General features: G+C 46.4%; 1 protein-coding gene across 1 annotated transcript; it reads left to right on the plus strand.

Moving 5' to 3' along the window:
- The first annotated feature begins 12225 nt into the window (after positions 1 to 12225).
- Positions 12226 to 16164, plus strand: MAGEB17 (MAGE family member B17). Its single transcript, XM_012500911.2, has 2 exons — positions 12226 to 12534; positions 15037 to 16164. Exon 2 carries the CDS (start codon positions 15086 to 15088, stop codon positions 16094 to 16096), a length of 1011 nt encoding a protein of 336 aa, XP_012356365.1. The 5' UTR covers positions 12226 to 12534; positions 15037 to 15085; the 3' UTR covers positions 16097 to 16164.
- Positions 16165 to 18400: the final 2236 nt, after the last annotated feature.

Genomic DNA, 18400 nt, shown 5'->3' on the forward strand with positions numbered 1-18400 from the left:
ACCCAAATGAGAACAGCTAATCTAGCCATCTTTCTTTGAATCAGAATTAGTTGGAGAAAAAGTGTCAGGTAGAGGTAGAACCACCTACGCCCCCACTTTCCCCAAAATAGAGTAAGATATGACAATGGTTGGTTTCCTAGAGTCTGGGGACCCAGGCTACATAAATAGCCTCTAACAGAAAAGCATCTCCTGGACTAAGGGGACAGATAAGAAACTCAGATGTGGACTTAGGTATCTGAGTGCCTAGCCCCAGGTGCCCTGTTCTAAACACAGACACCACTGTCTCTCTGCCCTCTCTGAACTCACATTTCTAGAAGATTATTTGCCTTTTTTCCCCCAATTTAAAATTCACTCACAGAGTCATATAATGACATGAAAGGACTCACATAATTTTATGACATTTTAAAAGAATCATTTTAACGGACAGTAAAACCTCATACATTCAAGGCCTCATTAACTCCCAGACAAGCTTAAAAATGTTGGCATAACTCAGAACTTCAATGTTGAAGGTACATTATATAATTTGAGCCTGTTGTGAATCCAGATTTTCATAACTTTGCTTCCATTTTAGCTAATGACATTAATAATACATGTACAACATTAAGAAAGTAAAACTCATTATCTTCTAAAATGTTTTTTTCTGCAGTCTGGGCTTTACTGATTGAAACATGACCTTTCTTCAAGTCGGTAGGGTTTTGGGTAATAAAATTCGTAAAACAGTCAATTCGGTGAGTTGTAAAAATAAATGGCACAAACTTCTTTAATGTCATTTTATGTTTTAAATATTAGACTCATAATTCATAAATTATAATTGAACATGCTACTATTAACTGTAAATATTTATTGCATTGAAAAGTGTACTCTGTGTTAAATAACTCAGAACAAGTTCCAGGTGTGGTACTTAGTGTAAATAATGTCATGGCTTGGCTTTGCCTGGACTCCTTGAACAAATGAATTATTTAAGAAATTCACAATATTAATATGAATGATTCAGATCCCTTTAAATGTGCAAACTTTGTGACCATGTAAATCTATCTATAAAGTGTGCTTTGAGTGAAATTGTTATTTTTCAACAAATGCTTCCAATGCTTCTATCACATTGTAAGTGGTCTGTATGACATTAAGTCAAATCCCGTGTATAGCAAGCTGGATGTTCAAGCTGTAGAAGAAATGAGGTTTATTCTTTAATATAATAAAACAATTTGTGAAATGGACAGATACGCGTATCCAACGTTCAATAAAAAATAGTTGTTGCATGAACAGTTCCTTGGACCATTTACATCAGAATCAGCCAGGCTGCTTGTTGCAAAATGCAGATTCCCCAACCCTCTATTGACCTGGAACAATGCCAGTGTTTAGGCTGGGGGTGTGGTGTTTCATTAAATTTTTAAAATACGTACTTACCTTTTGAATATGTAAGCCATTCTCATGGTCCAAAACCAAAAGCCTAGAAAGGAATCCAGTGAAAACTTACTTACTCAGCTACCATTGTCCCCTCTGTACAGTTTTTGGCACCCATTACCAAACCCTTCCAAGGAGTGACCATTGTTATGTTATTAGTTTCTTACTTGTGTACACTACTGGACATTTTTTACACATATGCAAATAAATACAAATCTATGTTTTCCTGAAGCCCACCACCATTTTACAGAAATGGTAGCATATACATTTTTTGCCTCTTGTTTACTTCACTTAATACTATATCTTAGAGATCTTTCCATATCAGTAAAAACAGTAGTCTCCCCTTATCCACAGTTTCACTTTCTGCCATGTCAGCTACCCACAGATAACTGCAGTCCGAAAAAAGCTAAGTACAGTACAATAAGATATTTTAGGAGAAAGAGACCACATTCACTTAACTTTTATTACAGTATGTTATAATTGTTTGATTTTCTTGTTAGTTTTTGTTATTTTGCTACCTTGCCTAATTTATAAATTAAACATTATAATAAAGATGTACGTTTAGGAAACAAAGATAGTATCTATAGGGCTCAGTACTATTTGTGGTTTCAGGCATCCACTGGGGGTCTTGGAACATATCCTCCACAGATAAGGGGGGACTATTGTATAAAGCACTTCCTCATTTCTTACACCTGCATAGTAGCCCCTAATTTATTTACCTATCCCCCATTGATGAACTTTCAGATTGTTTCCAATATCTGGCTATTATCAACCATATTGCAACAAATAGCATACACAATTTCATGCATGAGCAAGTGTTGCTGTAGGAAAAATATGTAGAACTGCAGAAACAAAGAGCATATGCTTTTATAATATTGACAGTTATTCTAAATTGCTCTCTTTAGGACTTGAACACTAAAGTTTGGGAGTGTCTGTTTCCTGGGATAATTGTAGGTATCAGAGAGCAGGAAAGCTCGTACAAATTACAAATCAAGTGAAGAAGTCTAGCTGAAAGTTCCAGATGTTTAGCCTACTGCCTACCTGAAGCCTACTTTTCTGTCTCTCCATCTTGGCTCCTGCTTATTGTGAAGAAAGAATAATTGATTCTAAGGTTAGCATTCCAGAGACTGTGAGGAGAGTTGGCATTTAGTTCATTTATCCATTCCTGCAGGATCGGTTGTCAGGAAGCAAATTCTTTCTCTCTTTGTCACCAATTCCACTTACTTATTAGCCAGTCTGCCTAATGACTAAGCCAGTGATCAAGTCACTAGGAATATTTAAAATAACAGCAAACATAAGGCAGCATGAGAAATACCACAATCGCAAAGTTGTGAACAAAATAAGCTGATGACAAAGAAATGACACAGCTACAGTGGATGCAGATTAGGGCTTTCCAAGCTCCCTGTACTCCAGGTGAGAAGAGGTAATACCAGAGATGTCTATTAGATGCAGTCACAAAACTCCTTGAGAGGCACACTGACAGCCATGCCAAGGGAGCTCTTGAGTGTGCAATCACCACCATGAAATCATCTTGGGGAGAAGGCCCTCTGCTTCCCAGATATCTTACCACTTCTGCCATGTACCCCACCCTCTCGAAGTGTGGCATATACAGCCCATGATTAAATTGTAAATGCTTTCTGAAATTGTCAACTCTTTAAACAGATAAAGGAGATCATTCATAATTGTGTCTGAAGTAGACCCTGTATCTCTAGTTTTCCTGGATTAGATGGGAAGATAAGTAGACAAAAATCTTTTGAGATATTCAAGCCATAAAAGGCCAAATTGACATTTAAGGTTGGTCAAGGTTAATTGCTCAGAGCTCTACTCAAAGTCCAGATGACTTTTTACGATTAGAAAGCCTGGATTCTCTCTTTGTAAGCATGCTGCCTACCATGTCAGAAAAGAAAGCTTTATTAATACAAAGACTGTAATATAGAGAATTTAATATTCTCTTAAAAGCATGAATTATTGGAGTTGGAAGCCACTGCAGAGAATGCCCAGACACACCTCCTCATTTCACAAATGAGGAAGTTAGAGGATAGTGTCATGATTTGTATCTCCACACAGTCATAGGAGTTTGAAGAAATGAAAACTTAGTGACGTGGAGAAGATGTGGATAAAGTGAGCAGATTCATCAGTCCCTTCCACTAGAGGGAAGGAAATCCATGCAGGACTATACTGTAACACAACAGGCAGGGACCATTCCTGTTCATTGGGCTCAACATTGATAAGCAATGAGTCTAATATAAAAGAGATAAGCTAACATCTTGTTAAGAAAATGACATAAAAGCAGGACTCCTGTCCCTTGAATATGGACTGAATCATGTTCAACATGAAAACAAATGATTTTTTTTTTTGTCTTCAACTTTTAAGTTCCAGGGTACATGTGCAGGATGTGCAGGTTTGTTACATAGGTAAACGTGTGCCGTGGTGGTTTGCTGCACATATCATCCCATCACCTAGGTATTAAGCTGAGAATTCATTGGCTATTCTTCCTGATGCTCTCCCTCCCCACATCCCCCCTACAGGCCCCAGTGTGTGTTGTTCCCCATAATGTGCCCATGTGTTCTCATCATTCAGCTCCCACTTATAAGTGAGAACATGTGGTGTTTGGTTTTCTGTTCCTGCATTAGTTTGCTGAGGATAACAGCTTCCAACTCCATCCATGTCCCTGCAAAGGACATGATCTCATTCCTTTTTTATGATTGCATAAGCATTCCATGGTGTATATGTACCACATTTTCTTTATTCAATCTATCATTCATTGGCATTTGGGTTGATTCCATGTCTTTGCTATTGTGAATAGTGCTGCAATGAACATATGAGTGCACATATCTTTATAATAGAGTGATTTATATTCCTTTGGGCATATACCCAGTAATGGGAATGCTGGGTAAAATGGTATTTCTGCCTCTAGATCTTTGAGGAATCGCCACAGTCTTCCACAATGGTTGAACTAATTTACACTCCCACCAACAGCATAAAAGTGTTTCTATTTCTCCACAGCCTCACCAGCATCTGTTGTTTCCTGACTTTTTAATGATCACCATTCTAACTGGTGTGAGATGGTATCTCACTGTGGTTTGATTTGCATTTCTCTAATGATTAGTGATGTTGAACTTTTTTTTCATATAAAACAAATGAATTTCTAAAAGCACACCCCCTTTCTCAGAGCAGAAGTCATTTCCTGAAGGGGGAGTGCTGGCTCAGGGAGCTGGATTCCTTGCACTAATGGGTGAGGCCCCATTCATCAGAGGGAGATCAGTTCTTTCCCAAGATCTTTTTGTGTCCCTCTTGCCTTCCAGTGGCTGTAAAAATTCCCTCAATTGTCTAAATTCAAAACCTTACCATCATCTCTGGCTCCTTCTACTCAGCTCACTCACTTCCAACTAGACCCCCAAAGTCTGTAAAAGTCTTTCCAAAATGTCTTGGGTGTAAGAGACCATTTCCCAAGGGCTGTTTTCAGGAAATAGCTGCTAATGCAAGTGGCCAAGTGCCTCCTTGTAGCCTCAACTTCTCCTCCGGGACTCCATATTTCTCCATGATTCAGAAACAAAAGGGTAATGCCTCCAGAGCAGGGGCCTCCAGGACTGGATAGTGGGGGTCATTCTCATGGATTGGTGCCCATACCATGCCCTAATTGTTGTAATTTTAACCCTCACTCCTGAATCTGCCAAGTCACATGTTGTATTAGTCCATTCTCATGCCACTAATAAAGACATACCTGAGACTGGGTAATTTATAAAGGAAAGAGGTTTGACTCACAGTTCAGCACAGCTGTGGAGGCCTCAGGAAACTTACAATCATGGTGACAGGGGAAGCAAACACATCCTTCTTCACATGGTGGCAGCAAGGAGAAGTGCAGAGCGAAGTGGGGAAAAGCCACTTATAAAACCATCAGATCTCATGAGAACTCACTATCATGAGAACAGCATGGAGATAGCCAACCCCATGATTCAATTACCTCCCACCAGGTCCCTCCCACAACACTTCGGGATTATGGGAGCTACAATTCAAGATGAGATTTGGGTGGAGACACAGCCAAACCATATCATTCCACCCCTGGACCCTCCCAAATCTCACGTCCTCACATTTGAAAACACAATCATGCCTTCCCAACAGTCCTCCAAAGTCTTAACTCATTCTAGCATTAACCCAAAAGTCCAAGTTCAAAGTTTCATCTGAGACAAGGCAAGTCTCTGCTGCCTATGAGCCTATAAAATCAAAAGCAAGTTAATTACTTCTTAGATACATTGGGGGTAGAGGCATTGGGTAAAAATACACCTGTTCCAAATGGGAGAAATTGGCCAAAACAAAGGGGCTACAGGCTCCAGGCAAGTCTGAAATCCAATAGGGCAGTCATTACACCTTAAAGTTCCAAAATGATCTCCTTTGACTTCATGTCTTACATCCAGGTCACACTGATGCAAGAGGTGGGCTCCCACAGCCTTGGGCAGCTCTGTCCCTGTGGCTTTGCAGGGTACAGCCCCCTCCTGGCTGCTTTCACAGGCTGGTGTTGAGGGGCTCTGGCTTTTCCAGGTGCACAGTGCAAGCTGTCAGTGGATCTACCATTCTGGGGTCTGGAGGACTATGGCCCTCTTCTCACAGCTCCACTAGGCAGTGCCCCAGTGGGTACTCTGTGTGGGGGATCCAACCCCACATTTCCCTTCTGCACTGCCCTAGTAATATGGGAGGGGGGCAGAGAAGTGCTGGGTAGAGAAGGCCATGGTCCCTGGTAAGGGCTCCACCCTCAGGCATGTGCCCACAGACCTAAGTGAGGACAGGCACTCCTGTTTTTGCATCCAAACGCCGCATTTTCCCAAAGCCGCATTTGCATCCAAACGCCGCATTTTCCCAAAGCCGCATTTGCATCCAAACGCCGCATTTTCCCAATGCCGCATTTGCATCCAAACGCCGCATTTTCCCAATGCCGCATTTGCATCCAAACGCCGCATTTTCCCAATGCCGCATTTGCATCCAAACGCCGCATTTTCCCAATGCCGCATTTGCATCCAAACGCCGCATTTTCCCAATGCCGCATTTGCATCCAAACGCCGCATTTTCCCAATGCCGCATTTGCATCCAAACGCCGCATTTTCCCAATGCCGCATTTGCATCCAAACGCCGCATTTTCCCAATGCCGCATTTGCATCCAAACGCTGCATTTTCCATTTGCATCCAAATGTTTTGCATCCAAATGTTGCATTTTTCTGGCCCACCATGCCCCCATCCCGTGCTCATATAAACTTGAGAGACACAAAGTGGCTGGACATTGAGAGGAACACACCAGCAGGAGAACACACCAACAGACACCAGCAGATGCTGGCAGGCCATCAATGGTGGAACAATGTGGACACCAAGGGGAATTCGACCAGGGCAGTCAGAGGAGGATCTGGCCACTGGGTGGCCTGACTCCAGGGGAAGACCACCTTCCTACTCCATCCCCCTTCTGGCTCCCCATCCATCTACTGAGAGCTATTTCCACCACTCAATAAAACCTTGCACTCATTCTGCAAGGCCACATGTGATCTGATTTTTCTGGTGCAGCAGGGCAAGAACCCGGGATACAGAAAGCCCTCTGTCCTTTTCATAAGGCAGAGGGTCTAACTGAGCTGATTAACATATAACTGAAAGAGCACACTGTAATGCATGCCCACTGGGATTTCAGGTGCTGTAAACAACCCTAGACACTGCCATGGGGTTGGAGCCCCAAAACACTCCCCACGACCTGCCCGTCTGCATGCTCCTCCTAGGGGTTTGAGTAGCAGGGCACTGAAGAAGTGAGCCACATCCCTGTTGCATGCCCTGTGAGGGGGATGAGGGAATACTCCTTCTTTTTCAATAGCAGAGGTTCTCCATGAGGGCCCTGCCCCTGCAGCAAACTTCTGCCTGGACATCCAGGGGTTTCCATACATCCTCTGAAATCTAGGCAGAGGTTCTCAAACTTCAATTCTTGACTTCTGTGCACCCGCAGGCTCAACATCATGTAGAAGCTGCCAAGCCTTGGGGCTTGCACCCTCTGAAGCCAGGGCCTGAGCTGTACCTTGGCCCCTTTTAGCCATGGCTGGAGTGGCTGGGACACAGGGCACCAAGTCCCTAGGCTGCACACAGCAGGGGGGCCCTGTGATGGGAGGGGCTACGGCAAAGGTCTGTGACATGCCCTGGAGACATTTTCCCCATTGTCTTGGTGATTATCATTTGTTTCTTTGTTACTTATGCAAATTTCTGCAGGAGGCTTGAATTTCTCCCCGGAAAATGGGTTTTTCTTTTCTAGAAATAAATTTGCTGTTTAGAAATTTATTCTGCCAGATACCTTAAATCACCTCTTTCAAGTTCAAAGTTCCACAGATCTCTAGGGCAGGGGCCAAATGCCGTCAGTCTCTGCATAGCAAGAGTCACCTTTACTCAAGTTCCCCAAAAGTTCCTCATCTCCATCTGAGACCACCTCAGCCTGGACTTCATTGTCCATATCACTATCAGCATTTTGGTCAAAGCCATTCAACAAGTCTCTAGGAAGTTCCAAACTTTCCCACATCTTCCTGCCTTCTGAGCCCTCCAAACTGTTCCAACCTCTGCCTGTTACTCAGTTCCAAATTCGCTTCCACATTTTCAAGTATCCTTATAGTAGCACCCCAGTCTCTGTGGGTACCAATTTACTGTATTAGTCTGTTCTCATGCTGCTAATAAAGACATACCCAAGACTGGGTAATTTATAAAGAAAAGAGGTTTCATTGACTCACAATTCTGCAAGTCTGGGGAGGCCTCAGGAAACTCACAATTATGGTGGAAGGGGAAGCAAACACATCCTCCACATGATGGCAGGAAGGAGAAGTGCCGAGTAAAAGGGGGAAAAGCCCCTTATAAAACCATCAGATCTCATGAGAACTCACTCACTATCGTGAGGGCAGCAAGAGGGTAGCCGCCCCCTTGATTCAATTACCTTCGACTGGGTCCTTCCCACAACACCTGGGGATTATGGGAACTACAATTCAAGATGAGATTTGGGTGGGGACACAGCCAAACCATATCACATGTCACTGCCCTAAACAAGATATGCTCCTCGTTTTGCTTAAACTCTTGCAAATAACCCCAACAGGCTCTTATTTTTATTCTTTACTTTTTTTTCTAGATTATGCTTCCTTATACATGCCTCTGATCATGTTGCTCTCATGCCCACATTTTGTTATTGTCCCCATTTCCCAGGACAAAATCTAATTTCTCTGACCTTGATTTGACTCCCTACTTCCCAGGCTTATTCTCCCACTGCACTATCCCTTCTCTCTGCACCCAGAGACTCCCTCCATTCACACCTTGCTCCTAATTGTTCCCTGACACTTCTTTGGGCCAGTGTTTCTCAACCTGGGCTGCCCTAAGAATAACCTGTAGAGTTTTAAAAAATCCTGATGACCACCAGGCGCAGTGGTTCACACCTATAATCCCAGCACTTTGGGATGCCAAGGCAGGAAGATCACTTGAGCCTAGGAGTTTGAGGCCAGCCTGAGCAACATGGTGAAACCCTCATCCCTATAAAAAAAATACAAAAATTAGTCAGGCATGTTGGTGCACACCTGTAGTCCCAGTTACTCTGGGGACTGAGGTGGAGGATCACTTGAATCCGGGAGGTAGAGGCTGCAGTGAACCGAGATTGGGGCACTGCATTCCAGAGCAAGACTCTGTCTCAAAAAAAAAAAAAAAAAAAAAAAAATCCTGATGCCCAGGTCCTGCCCCTGAACAGCCGAGTCAGAATCTCAAGGAAGGAGGGGGAACCCAGACATCTCTATTTCAAAGCTCTCCAAGCAATTGCAATAAGCAGACAGGGTTGAGGACTACCTCACCTAAAATGTCCTCTTGTCTCTCAGCTGGCCTGAATCCAACCCATTCCCCAAAGCCCAGCTGCGGTGTTCTCTCTCCATGAAGCCCTCCCATGCTCCTGTACTCACACAGTACTTTCTACATGGGTCTTATTTTTTTTAATCATATCCTGCTTTGAATTATATTTACTTGTGTAAATGCTGATCTATCCCAGTAAATCAGGAATTGGCAAACATTTTCTGTAAAGGGCCAGAGAGTAAATATTTCAGGCATTGCACGACATGCAGTCTGTGTCATGATTACTAGATTTGCCTTTGTAGTATGAAAGCGGTCATAGATAACATGTAAATGAGTGAGTGTGGTTGTGTTCTAATAAATCTGCATTTGCAAAAACAGGTGGTGAGCTACATTTGGCCTGAAAGCTGTCACTTGCTGACTCCTGCATGAGACTAATAAAGCTTCTTAGGGCCAGGGACCTTTTCTTCTTTATAAAGCTTTCTTTCCTTCCTTCCTTCTTCCTTCCTTTCTCCCTCCCTCCATTCCTTCCTTCCTTCTTTCCTTCATTTCTTCCTTTTCTTTTCCTTCCCTCTTTTTCTCCCCCTTCCTTCCCTCCCTTCCCTCCCTCATTCCCTCCCTCTCCTCTTCTTTCCTTCTCTCCTTCCTTTCTTCCTCTTCCTCCACCCCTCTTCTCCTTTCTTTCTCTCTTCTTTCTTTTCTTTTCCTCTTCCCCCACCCCTCTCTCTTTCTCTTTTTTCCTTCTCTCTCCCTCCCTCCCTGTCTCCCTCTCCTTATTTCTCTCTCTCTCTGTCTTGCCATCCCTCACGTCTATTGCATTGTCTGAACCAATCAGAGAAAACCACAAAATTCTCTTTGCAGAGTTCTATGTGATCAGTTTCTCACAATCACAGACCCAGAGCATGAATAACCAAAGTGAGGGGGGAAGTGTCAGAGTTAATAAATTCTGCCTTTTGGGCAACTATTAGTATTTACCTTACTTGTCATGCCCAATAGGACCATCAAATAAACAACTGTCATTTGTGGTGCACAGATTAGCAGCACCAACTAACACTGACTTAATTCACCATTATTAAAAATGATGCCCACTCCAGACAAGAAGTAAAGGAACCATGACTCTGGCCTGTAGTCAAAGGCAGGGGAACGTTCTGAGAGCTCTTTAATGTACATCACTGTGAGTGGTCAAAATTAATATTAGGAGACATGTTGGCAAATGCCATGGTAAGGAAAAAAACTTTCTTGCTAACCATCTGCAAGTATTGCTTTTTTTTTTTTTCTTGAGATGGAGTCTCACTCTATCGCCCATGCTGGAGTGCAATGGCCTAATCTCGGCTCACTGCAACCTCCATCTCCCGGGTTCAAGCAATTCTCCTGCCTCAACCTCCTGAGAAGCTGGGATTACAGGCACCTGCCACCACACCCAGCTAATTTTTGTATTTTTTCAGTAGCAACAGGGTTTCTCCATGTTGGCCAGGCTGGTCTCAAACTCCTGACCTCAGGTGATCCGCCCGCCTCAGCCTCCCAAAGCGTTGGGATTACAGGCGTGAGACACCACACCCGGCGAGTATTGTTTATTTAAAATAAAACTATTCCCATACTGTCACACTCATCTCAGCCTGACACAGAACTTGTGTATCTTAATTCACTTTTCTTCTCCCTACTCCAAATTGTATACCAAGTAATAAGAAGAAAAATACCATGTACAAACTACTGGTTTGGAATACATAGCCAGAGGAATAAGAATACAAAAATAAATGAGAGCTATGAATAAGGAAGAGAAAGAGACAATACTCAGTGACCACATGATCATCTACATATGTGATGTCAGATCACCTGAAAAGATTGGGGACTCACAAAATCATGTGGCCCTACCCTTCCTTGGAGAAAGCCAATCTGTTAGAACCAAAGTTACAGCAGAGGCTATGTCTGGCAATGGAATAGACCAACTGGCTTTATTTTGACCACCCACCACTTGTCCTGGGCCCCCTGCCTTGAGCTACAGCTTCCTGATCTCTCATCACTTCAGGGCAAGGAGCCATTCTCTGCAAAGTTTGCGGAAGAAAAACTGTTAAAGAGATTGCAGGGATTTGGCATTTCCCAGGAAGCCTTGAATTAACGAGACAGGAACCAAGATGTGAAGCCCCGTGTAAGAGGACTGAGGATACCATCATCCCAGAATATTGGAGGTCCAACAGAGACCAGCCTGTGGCTGCTCTCAGACCTAGAGGGCCATAGGCAGGGCTGAGGCTGAGCATCTCCACAATTGTCCTTCAAGGTTCTCAGGAGCATGAGAGACTTCAGGAAGACAAACTCAGGTCAGTAAAGGAAGGACTGTGAGCTTCTGATAGATACCAAGGTGATGACCCTGAATGAAGAATAAAGGAAGGAACAAGCCAGAACAGTGGGGTCCCATAGAGTCCTGCCCTGGCTGACAGCCCTTGTCATTCTGGAATAGTCATTGGTAGATTTGGCTCATCCTGATTACAACTCTGTAGTCCCAGGAAGGTGAGGACCTCGATCAGAGGGGAGCAGCATCAAGTCCCATGAGGACTGAGTTCCAGGACTGCTCAGGTGGCAAGGTGAGGAATTTCAGGGAGGAATTAGAAAACCACACATCCACACTAGAACAGAGGAAGACAAAAACTCTTACCTCCACCAACCCACATCTCCCCTTCCCTGCACCGCCGCTGCCATACCATCCCATCCCCACTCCTGCCACCACATCCTTACCTCTCCTGTGACTTGGGAAGCCCAGGAAGAGCTGTCAGGTTGAGGTGACTGTCATTTCGGCCTGGAGGGTCTCAGGGAAGGGAGAATCTTGGTCTGGTGGGGGAAGCCCCAGCTGTGCATAGTGGAGCCCCAGAAACTGACTCGAATCAAGGTGAGCACCGAGAGTGACATAAGGGAATGGTTATCAGCAAAAAATAAAAACAAAAATAAAAAATGCTTAATCTTGTCAGCCATAGCAAAGACCTCAGCTGAGGCCCCCTTTTTTTCTGCTTAGATGCTCTAACGAGGGTAGTGACTCTGTCTAAAGGCAAAAGCACAGTTCAGCTGAGGGAGGAGAACTGGACACTCACTGGAGTCCCGGAGAGGACACTGAGTACACTGGAGAGGACTTCTATGCAAAAAGGGGCCCCGAGCAGAGCCCCGCCCCCTTTCAGCCCTGGGAGACCCAGCAGGGACTTGGTTGGATGTGGCTCACTCCGACATCCGCCCGCCCGGGAAGCTGCCGGAAGGTGAGGATCTTCGTCTGAGGGACGTCACCTCAGGCTACCAGAACCCCAGGACTGGTTGGGTATCAAGGTAAGGACCCTGATCGTGGACTGAAAGGCCCACCCACACGCAGCCAAGGCGACCATCTTTGTCCCCCAACCCCCGCCCCCGGGTACCCACCTCCGTCAGCCGCGGGAGGCTCCAGTCAGGCTGTGGCGCTGACTTCTGAGAGGGCAGCAGGGAGGGGAGGGTTTGGTGTGAGGGTGAGGCTTCGATTCTGCAGAGGGAGGGACTCCTAGGCCCTAATCGAAATGAGGTCCCTGAGGCTGATGAGGAGACCTCTTCCAAATATGGGAGGCCCACGAGGCGGGCATGGTAGCTCACACCCGTGATCCCAGTGCTTTGGGCGGCTGAGGCGGGAGGATTACCTGAGCCCAGCAGTTCCAGACCAGCCTGAGCAACAAAGCGAGACCCTCTCTCTCCAAGAAAGAAAAGAACAAAAACTAGCGGGACACGGTGGCCGGCGCCTGTGGTCCCAGCGACTCGGGAGGCTGAGGTGGGAGGATCGCTTGAGCCTAGCAGGTCGAAGCCGCAGTGAGCCATGGTCACGCTATGAGCGTGGCGACAGAGCGAGACCCCGTGTCTGTCACAAATTTAAAAAAAAAAGGAAAAAGCAAGAGAGCCAGGGAGAGCCAGAGAGCCAGGTTTCTGCTGCCCTGTTGTCAGCTCTGGGAGACCCCGTGCAGGCATAGCCAGACGGCGCATGCCGTGACTTTTCCCTCTAGCAACTTTGGGACGTGAGAGCTTGCGCCTGGGCCTGCCTGACTCAGGTCAGTGGAGCGACCTGAGTCGCGTCCCAAAGAGTTGGAGGTCCCACCCTGAGCCAGATTCAGAACCCGGAGGCAGAGCAGTGGGGTCCTCTAGAGTCCCACCCCTGCTGTCACGCCTTGAAGGCCCTAAACAGCCTTGAGAGGATGTGGCTTACCCTGAATGTCCAAATCTGAGGTCCCTTGCTGTGAAGGGTGTTGCCTGTGGTGAGCTGAGGATGGAGTCCCAGGACTGGTCAAGCAGCAAGGTGAAGACCCTGAGCCCTCAGTAGACAGGGCTGCACGGAGGGTTTCAGCAGAGGAGGGCTTATGCTTGCAAGACTGGCTGCCCCAGGTCAGTGGAGAAAGGAGTTCCAGGCTCTGTGGGGAGTGAAGGTAAAAAAAATCCTGCACGAGGAGGGAGGAAAATGGCCACTCCAAAACACAGGAGACCACACAAAGTCTCAGCTCTGCTATGCACCCTGGGAAACCATGGGCAGAGCCATTAGCATTTGGTGACTCCTCATGTCCTGAAGGGGTCGGGGTGGTGTCCCAGAGAAGTGGCTCCTTTGTACCAATGGGCAAGGCCCCATTCATGGTGGGGTGGGAAGGAGAACTTAGTCCCTGGTGGGAGTCAAGGGGAGAACACTGAATGAGAAGAGGGAGCCCTTCCCAGGGAGAAGTAGGCCACATAGAGCACCACCCCTACTGTCACCTCTGGGAGACCCAGGCATCTCAGGGAGGTGAAGAGCCTGGGTAAAAGGGACAGCCTCAAGACAGCTGCTGGAGGTTGTTAAGCTCTTGCCAGGAGTCAAGGTGAGGACCCTGAGGACCAAGGGGACCACCCATGTGTAACTGTGGGGCCAACGCAGAAAATCTCCACTGCTCCCAGTCTTGGGAATTGATAAGCATTTGTGGCCAGCTGAGGTGACCGTCACTACTTCCTAGGGGTATTTCAGAATGGAGGAGCTGGTATGAGGGAATAAGTCTCAGGTTAAGACAGGAGTGTTTTCCAGGTAACGATGGGAATCAGGGTTAAGACTCTGAGTGAGGGCTGAGGAGAGCACTCACCTGGATCCGGGGGCACCACAAGGTCTGGCTTCCCTCTCAGGCCTGGGAAACCTCAGGAGAGGGAGTTGGATAGAGGGCCCCTCACTTCTAGCCTATGGGGGCTCAGGGTGGACAGGGCCTGGGGATGAGGCTGGAGGAATCTGGTGGGCTGAGGGACATGTCCCACATTCTGCCTAAGTGAGGACTCACAGGGCAACCGAACCCAGAACATCAGAGGCTCTGAGAGTCCGGACCCTGCTACTAGTCCAGAAAGGCCATGAACAGGGGTGGCTGGAGGGGACTCATGCTTTCTTTCCCCTTGGGGTATGGGCAGGGTCTCAGGAAGGTGAGGGCCTTGACCTGAAGGGAAGGGCCTCAGATAGTGAGGACCCTGAGGAGTGTGGAGGCACCGACCCCAAATTAGTAAGAGGACCTCAGGATCCCTCCCTATGTCAGAGGTTTGAGGCCCCAGACAGGGATGTTAAGCCCAGATGGCCTCAGTTTCCCCTCAAAGGAAACAGAGAAGTAAGGATCTTGGTCCCAGGCAGGGCTGGCAGGCTGCAGGGCAAGGGGCACTGTAACTTCCTCCCCAGGGTGCCCAGGGGACAGGCTGCCCTGGAGAACAGAAGCCAGGTGGGGCTATGGAGCAGGGTCCTCAAGGACACCTGCATGGAGGCCTCCTTAAGGTGATATCTCCCCACTGAGGGGCTCACACCCTCTGTTCCTCCTGCTCCAGGTGCCCACCTCCGGCACCCTCTTGCCTGCTGCCCCTGAGCACAGTCATCATGCCTCGCGGTCAGGAGAGTAAGCGCCGTGCCCGTGAGAAACGCCGCCAGGCTCGAGGTGAAGACCGATGTCTCAGGGGTGCTCAAGCCACCGCAGCAGAGAAGGAAAAGCTGCCATCCTCCTCCTCTCCTGCATGCCAGAGTCCTCCCCAGAGCTTCCCTGCTGCAGGCATTCCTCAAGAGTCCCAGAGAGCCAGCTACCCTAGCTCTCCTGCTGCAGCTCTTTCACTCACAAGTTCTGATGAAGGTGCCAAGGGCCAAAAGGGGGAAAGTTCCAACTCCTTCCATGGCCCATCCTCCTCTGAGAGCACAGAAAGAGATCTTCTGAACAGGAAGACGGGCGAATTGGTGCAGTTCCTGCTCAACAAGTATATAAAGAAAGAGCCCATTACGAGGGAAGCCATGCTAAAGGTTATCAACAGAAAGTACAAGCAGCACTTCCCTGAGATCCTCCGGAGAAGCGCTGAGAACGTAGATGTGGTCTTTGGTCTCCACCTGAAGGAAATGGACCCCAGCCGTCACTCCTATGTGCTTGTTAGCAAGCTGGACTTTCCCAATCAAGGAAGCTTGAGCGATGGCGGGGGCTTTCCGCAGAGCGGGCTCGTGATGGTTCTCCTGAGCACCATCTTCATGCATGGCAACCGTGCCACTGAGGAAGAGATATGGGAATGCCTGAATGCGTTGGGGATGTATAAGGGTAGGAAGCACTTCATCTATGGGGAGCCCCAGGAGCTTGTCACCAAAGAGTTGGTGCGAGAGGGGTACCTGGAGTACCGGCAGGTGCCCAGCAGTGATCCTCCACGTCACGAGTTCCTGTGGGGTCCCAGGGCCCATGCTGAAACCAGCAAAATGAAAGTCCTGGAGTTCGTGGCCAAGCTCAATGATACCGTTGCCAGTACCTACAAGTCCCAGTATGAGGAGGCTCTGAGAGAGGAGGAAGAGCAAGCCAGAGCCAGAGCGGCAGCCAGGGCTAGCGCCAGGGCCAGGGCTAGCAGGTCCTTTCAGCCCTAGTGAAGTCTCAAGCAATCCTAAGAGATTGAAAAGGGCTGTCCACCATCTCAGTATTTGGGGGTGAGGTGGGGCTAGAGAGAGCCCAAGACATGTGTCTTTCTTTTGTTCTGGTTATTTGCAAGCCACTTGTAGATTCCTCCTCTTTCTCTTCTGTGTTTACTGCATGTTCCTTTGAAAGAGATTGACTTTGATTCAGAATCTAAGTTCATGAATTAGGTGCCTCACACAATTATTGCTGTTTATCACATTGAAGAGTGATGTTCTTGTATTTTGTAAAACAAATTGGAAATTTTTACTTACTAGATTGTGATCTAGCGCAAGAAGAAATAGCATTGGAATAGCGATTGGCTTTAAACTGTGAAACAACCGAACACTGCCATCAGTTGGGATCACAAGATAGTGGGAAAAAAGTGTCAATTGATTGGCAACCTTTGACATTTAAAAATCTTACTTCTTTAAGTCTTTTGTTGTGATAAAATGAAAAGCTATATACTCACAGTTGCTATGTGTATTCAAGAATGTTGGAGAAATTAAATCATCATAAAGGAGAACACTTGCTCACTGGCTCTTTGGTTCCTTGTGCTGGGCAGTTCTTGTGTTGCTCTAAAGGCATACCTGAGACTGGGTAATTTCTAAAGAAAAGAGGTTGACTTGCTCACAGTTCACCAGGCTGTATGAGCATGGCACCAGCAACTGCTTCTGGGGAGGTCTTGGGAGCTTTTCCTTATGCCAGGAGGGGCAGAAGGTGCAGGCATGTCACGTGGCAACAGTGGAAGGAAGACAGCCAAGCAGAGTGGGGGTGGGAGGTGCCACATGCTTTCAAATGATCAGATCTTGTGAAAAGTCACTCACTATGGCCAGGGCAGCACCATGCCATGAGGGACCCTCCTTGATGGTCCAAACACCTCCCACCAGGCCCCACCTCCAACACTGGGAATTACATCTCTTTATCATGTACTAAATTATCATGTGTACTTAGATCTACTTCTGAAATTTCTCATGTGTTCAACTGATCCCTAAAGAAGACTCCCTGTGTCATTTTACCTTTATTTATCATCCACTGGAATTATATTCCCCGACATCCACAATCCCGAAGCTGCTGCCAACCTCTCATACAATCATCCACTAATTTCATGGTGGGAAATGCTTACCTGTGAGTTTTTGCCCTTCCTTTGGAAAGCAGGATATTTGTGGTGGCTTTGCACTGTGCTTTCCATAATTCCCTTCCCTTTGTGGTTCCAGCTTAGGATTGGCCACAAAAGAAAGTTGCATGAGATTTAGAAGGGAGAAGTGAAGCAGCAGCTGTGTTCACGGTCTGCTATAGAGTGCCAGGCAGGTTGTCACCAATCTGCTGGCTCACCTTATCAACACTGGGCAGTACCTGAACAACCAGCTCATCCAGCTCCTGACAGCTTCACTTCTTAGAGTTCTTGGAGGCAAGTGTGTGTGCAGTGCCATGGCAAAGCCAGCTTCTTCTGAAGGTCATCCATGGCACTGAGGCTGGAGGGATTGAGAAATGCAAGTTCTAGTTCTAGTTTGTCTTTGCTTGCATCCATACCTAGCTCACCTCCAACTTCTTGTCTAGGTAACCTATAGTTACTTATGGCATAACTCTAGATGCAGAAACAACTGACCCGAACCTACACAATTGCGTAAGGGCAAATCCCAGCAATAAATCCCACACTCTACATCATGCATTGTATTTCTGCCTCTCTGAGAGAATCCTGACTGATTCAGATTCTCTCTGAAGAGAGATAGATTAAATAAAATTAAGTTAAAAGATTAAATAAAAATTAAGTAAAATAAAAGATTATTTTACTTCATCTCATTAATGACCCCAGGAAGTCTGCTGATACATATTGTCTGGTACAGAATCATCAACATTTTATATTTTTTGCCATAAATTAAACATCAATGTTAAAATGTGATTGAATCATCTTGAGATTGTCTTTGTTTCTCAATGCCAGGGCATTATTTCTTCCCAGGGAAAGTGGTCGCCTGAATGGAAACCACTGAAATTGTTGGTGATGCATATTGATCAGTAACTCTAATAATCAGATTTCAGTTAAATTACTAAATGGCTGGCCAGGGAGACCTCTGGTTAGATTCCCTCCTGTGGGAGTTGAAATTGTCCCAAATTTCCCTAATTCATCTTAACACTCACTATAAAATTAAGGATTTTTCCACTTCATTCTTTGTCCCAAAATGGATGGGTAGGTGACTCCCAATACTACCCTCTCCTTCTCTGGCAATTGCCGGCTGGTCCAGTCCTCTCCAACCTTCAACCATCCTTAGATTGTTTTT

This window comes from Nomascus leucogenys, chromosome X, assembly GCF_006542625.1.
Source record: "Nomascus leucogenys isolate Asia chromosome X, Asia_NLE_v1, whole genome shotgun sequence".
Lineage (NCBI taxonomy): Eukaryota > Metazoa > Chordata > Mammalia > Primates > Hylobatidae > Nomascus > Nomascus leucogenys.

Bases quoted from the DNA above. Each gene is read 5' to 3' on its own strand.
- MAGEB17 (XM_012500911.2), top strand. From the start codon at position 15,086: ATGCCTCGCGGTCAGGAGAGTAAGCGCCGTGCCCGTGAGAAACGCCGC.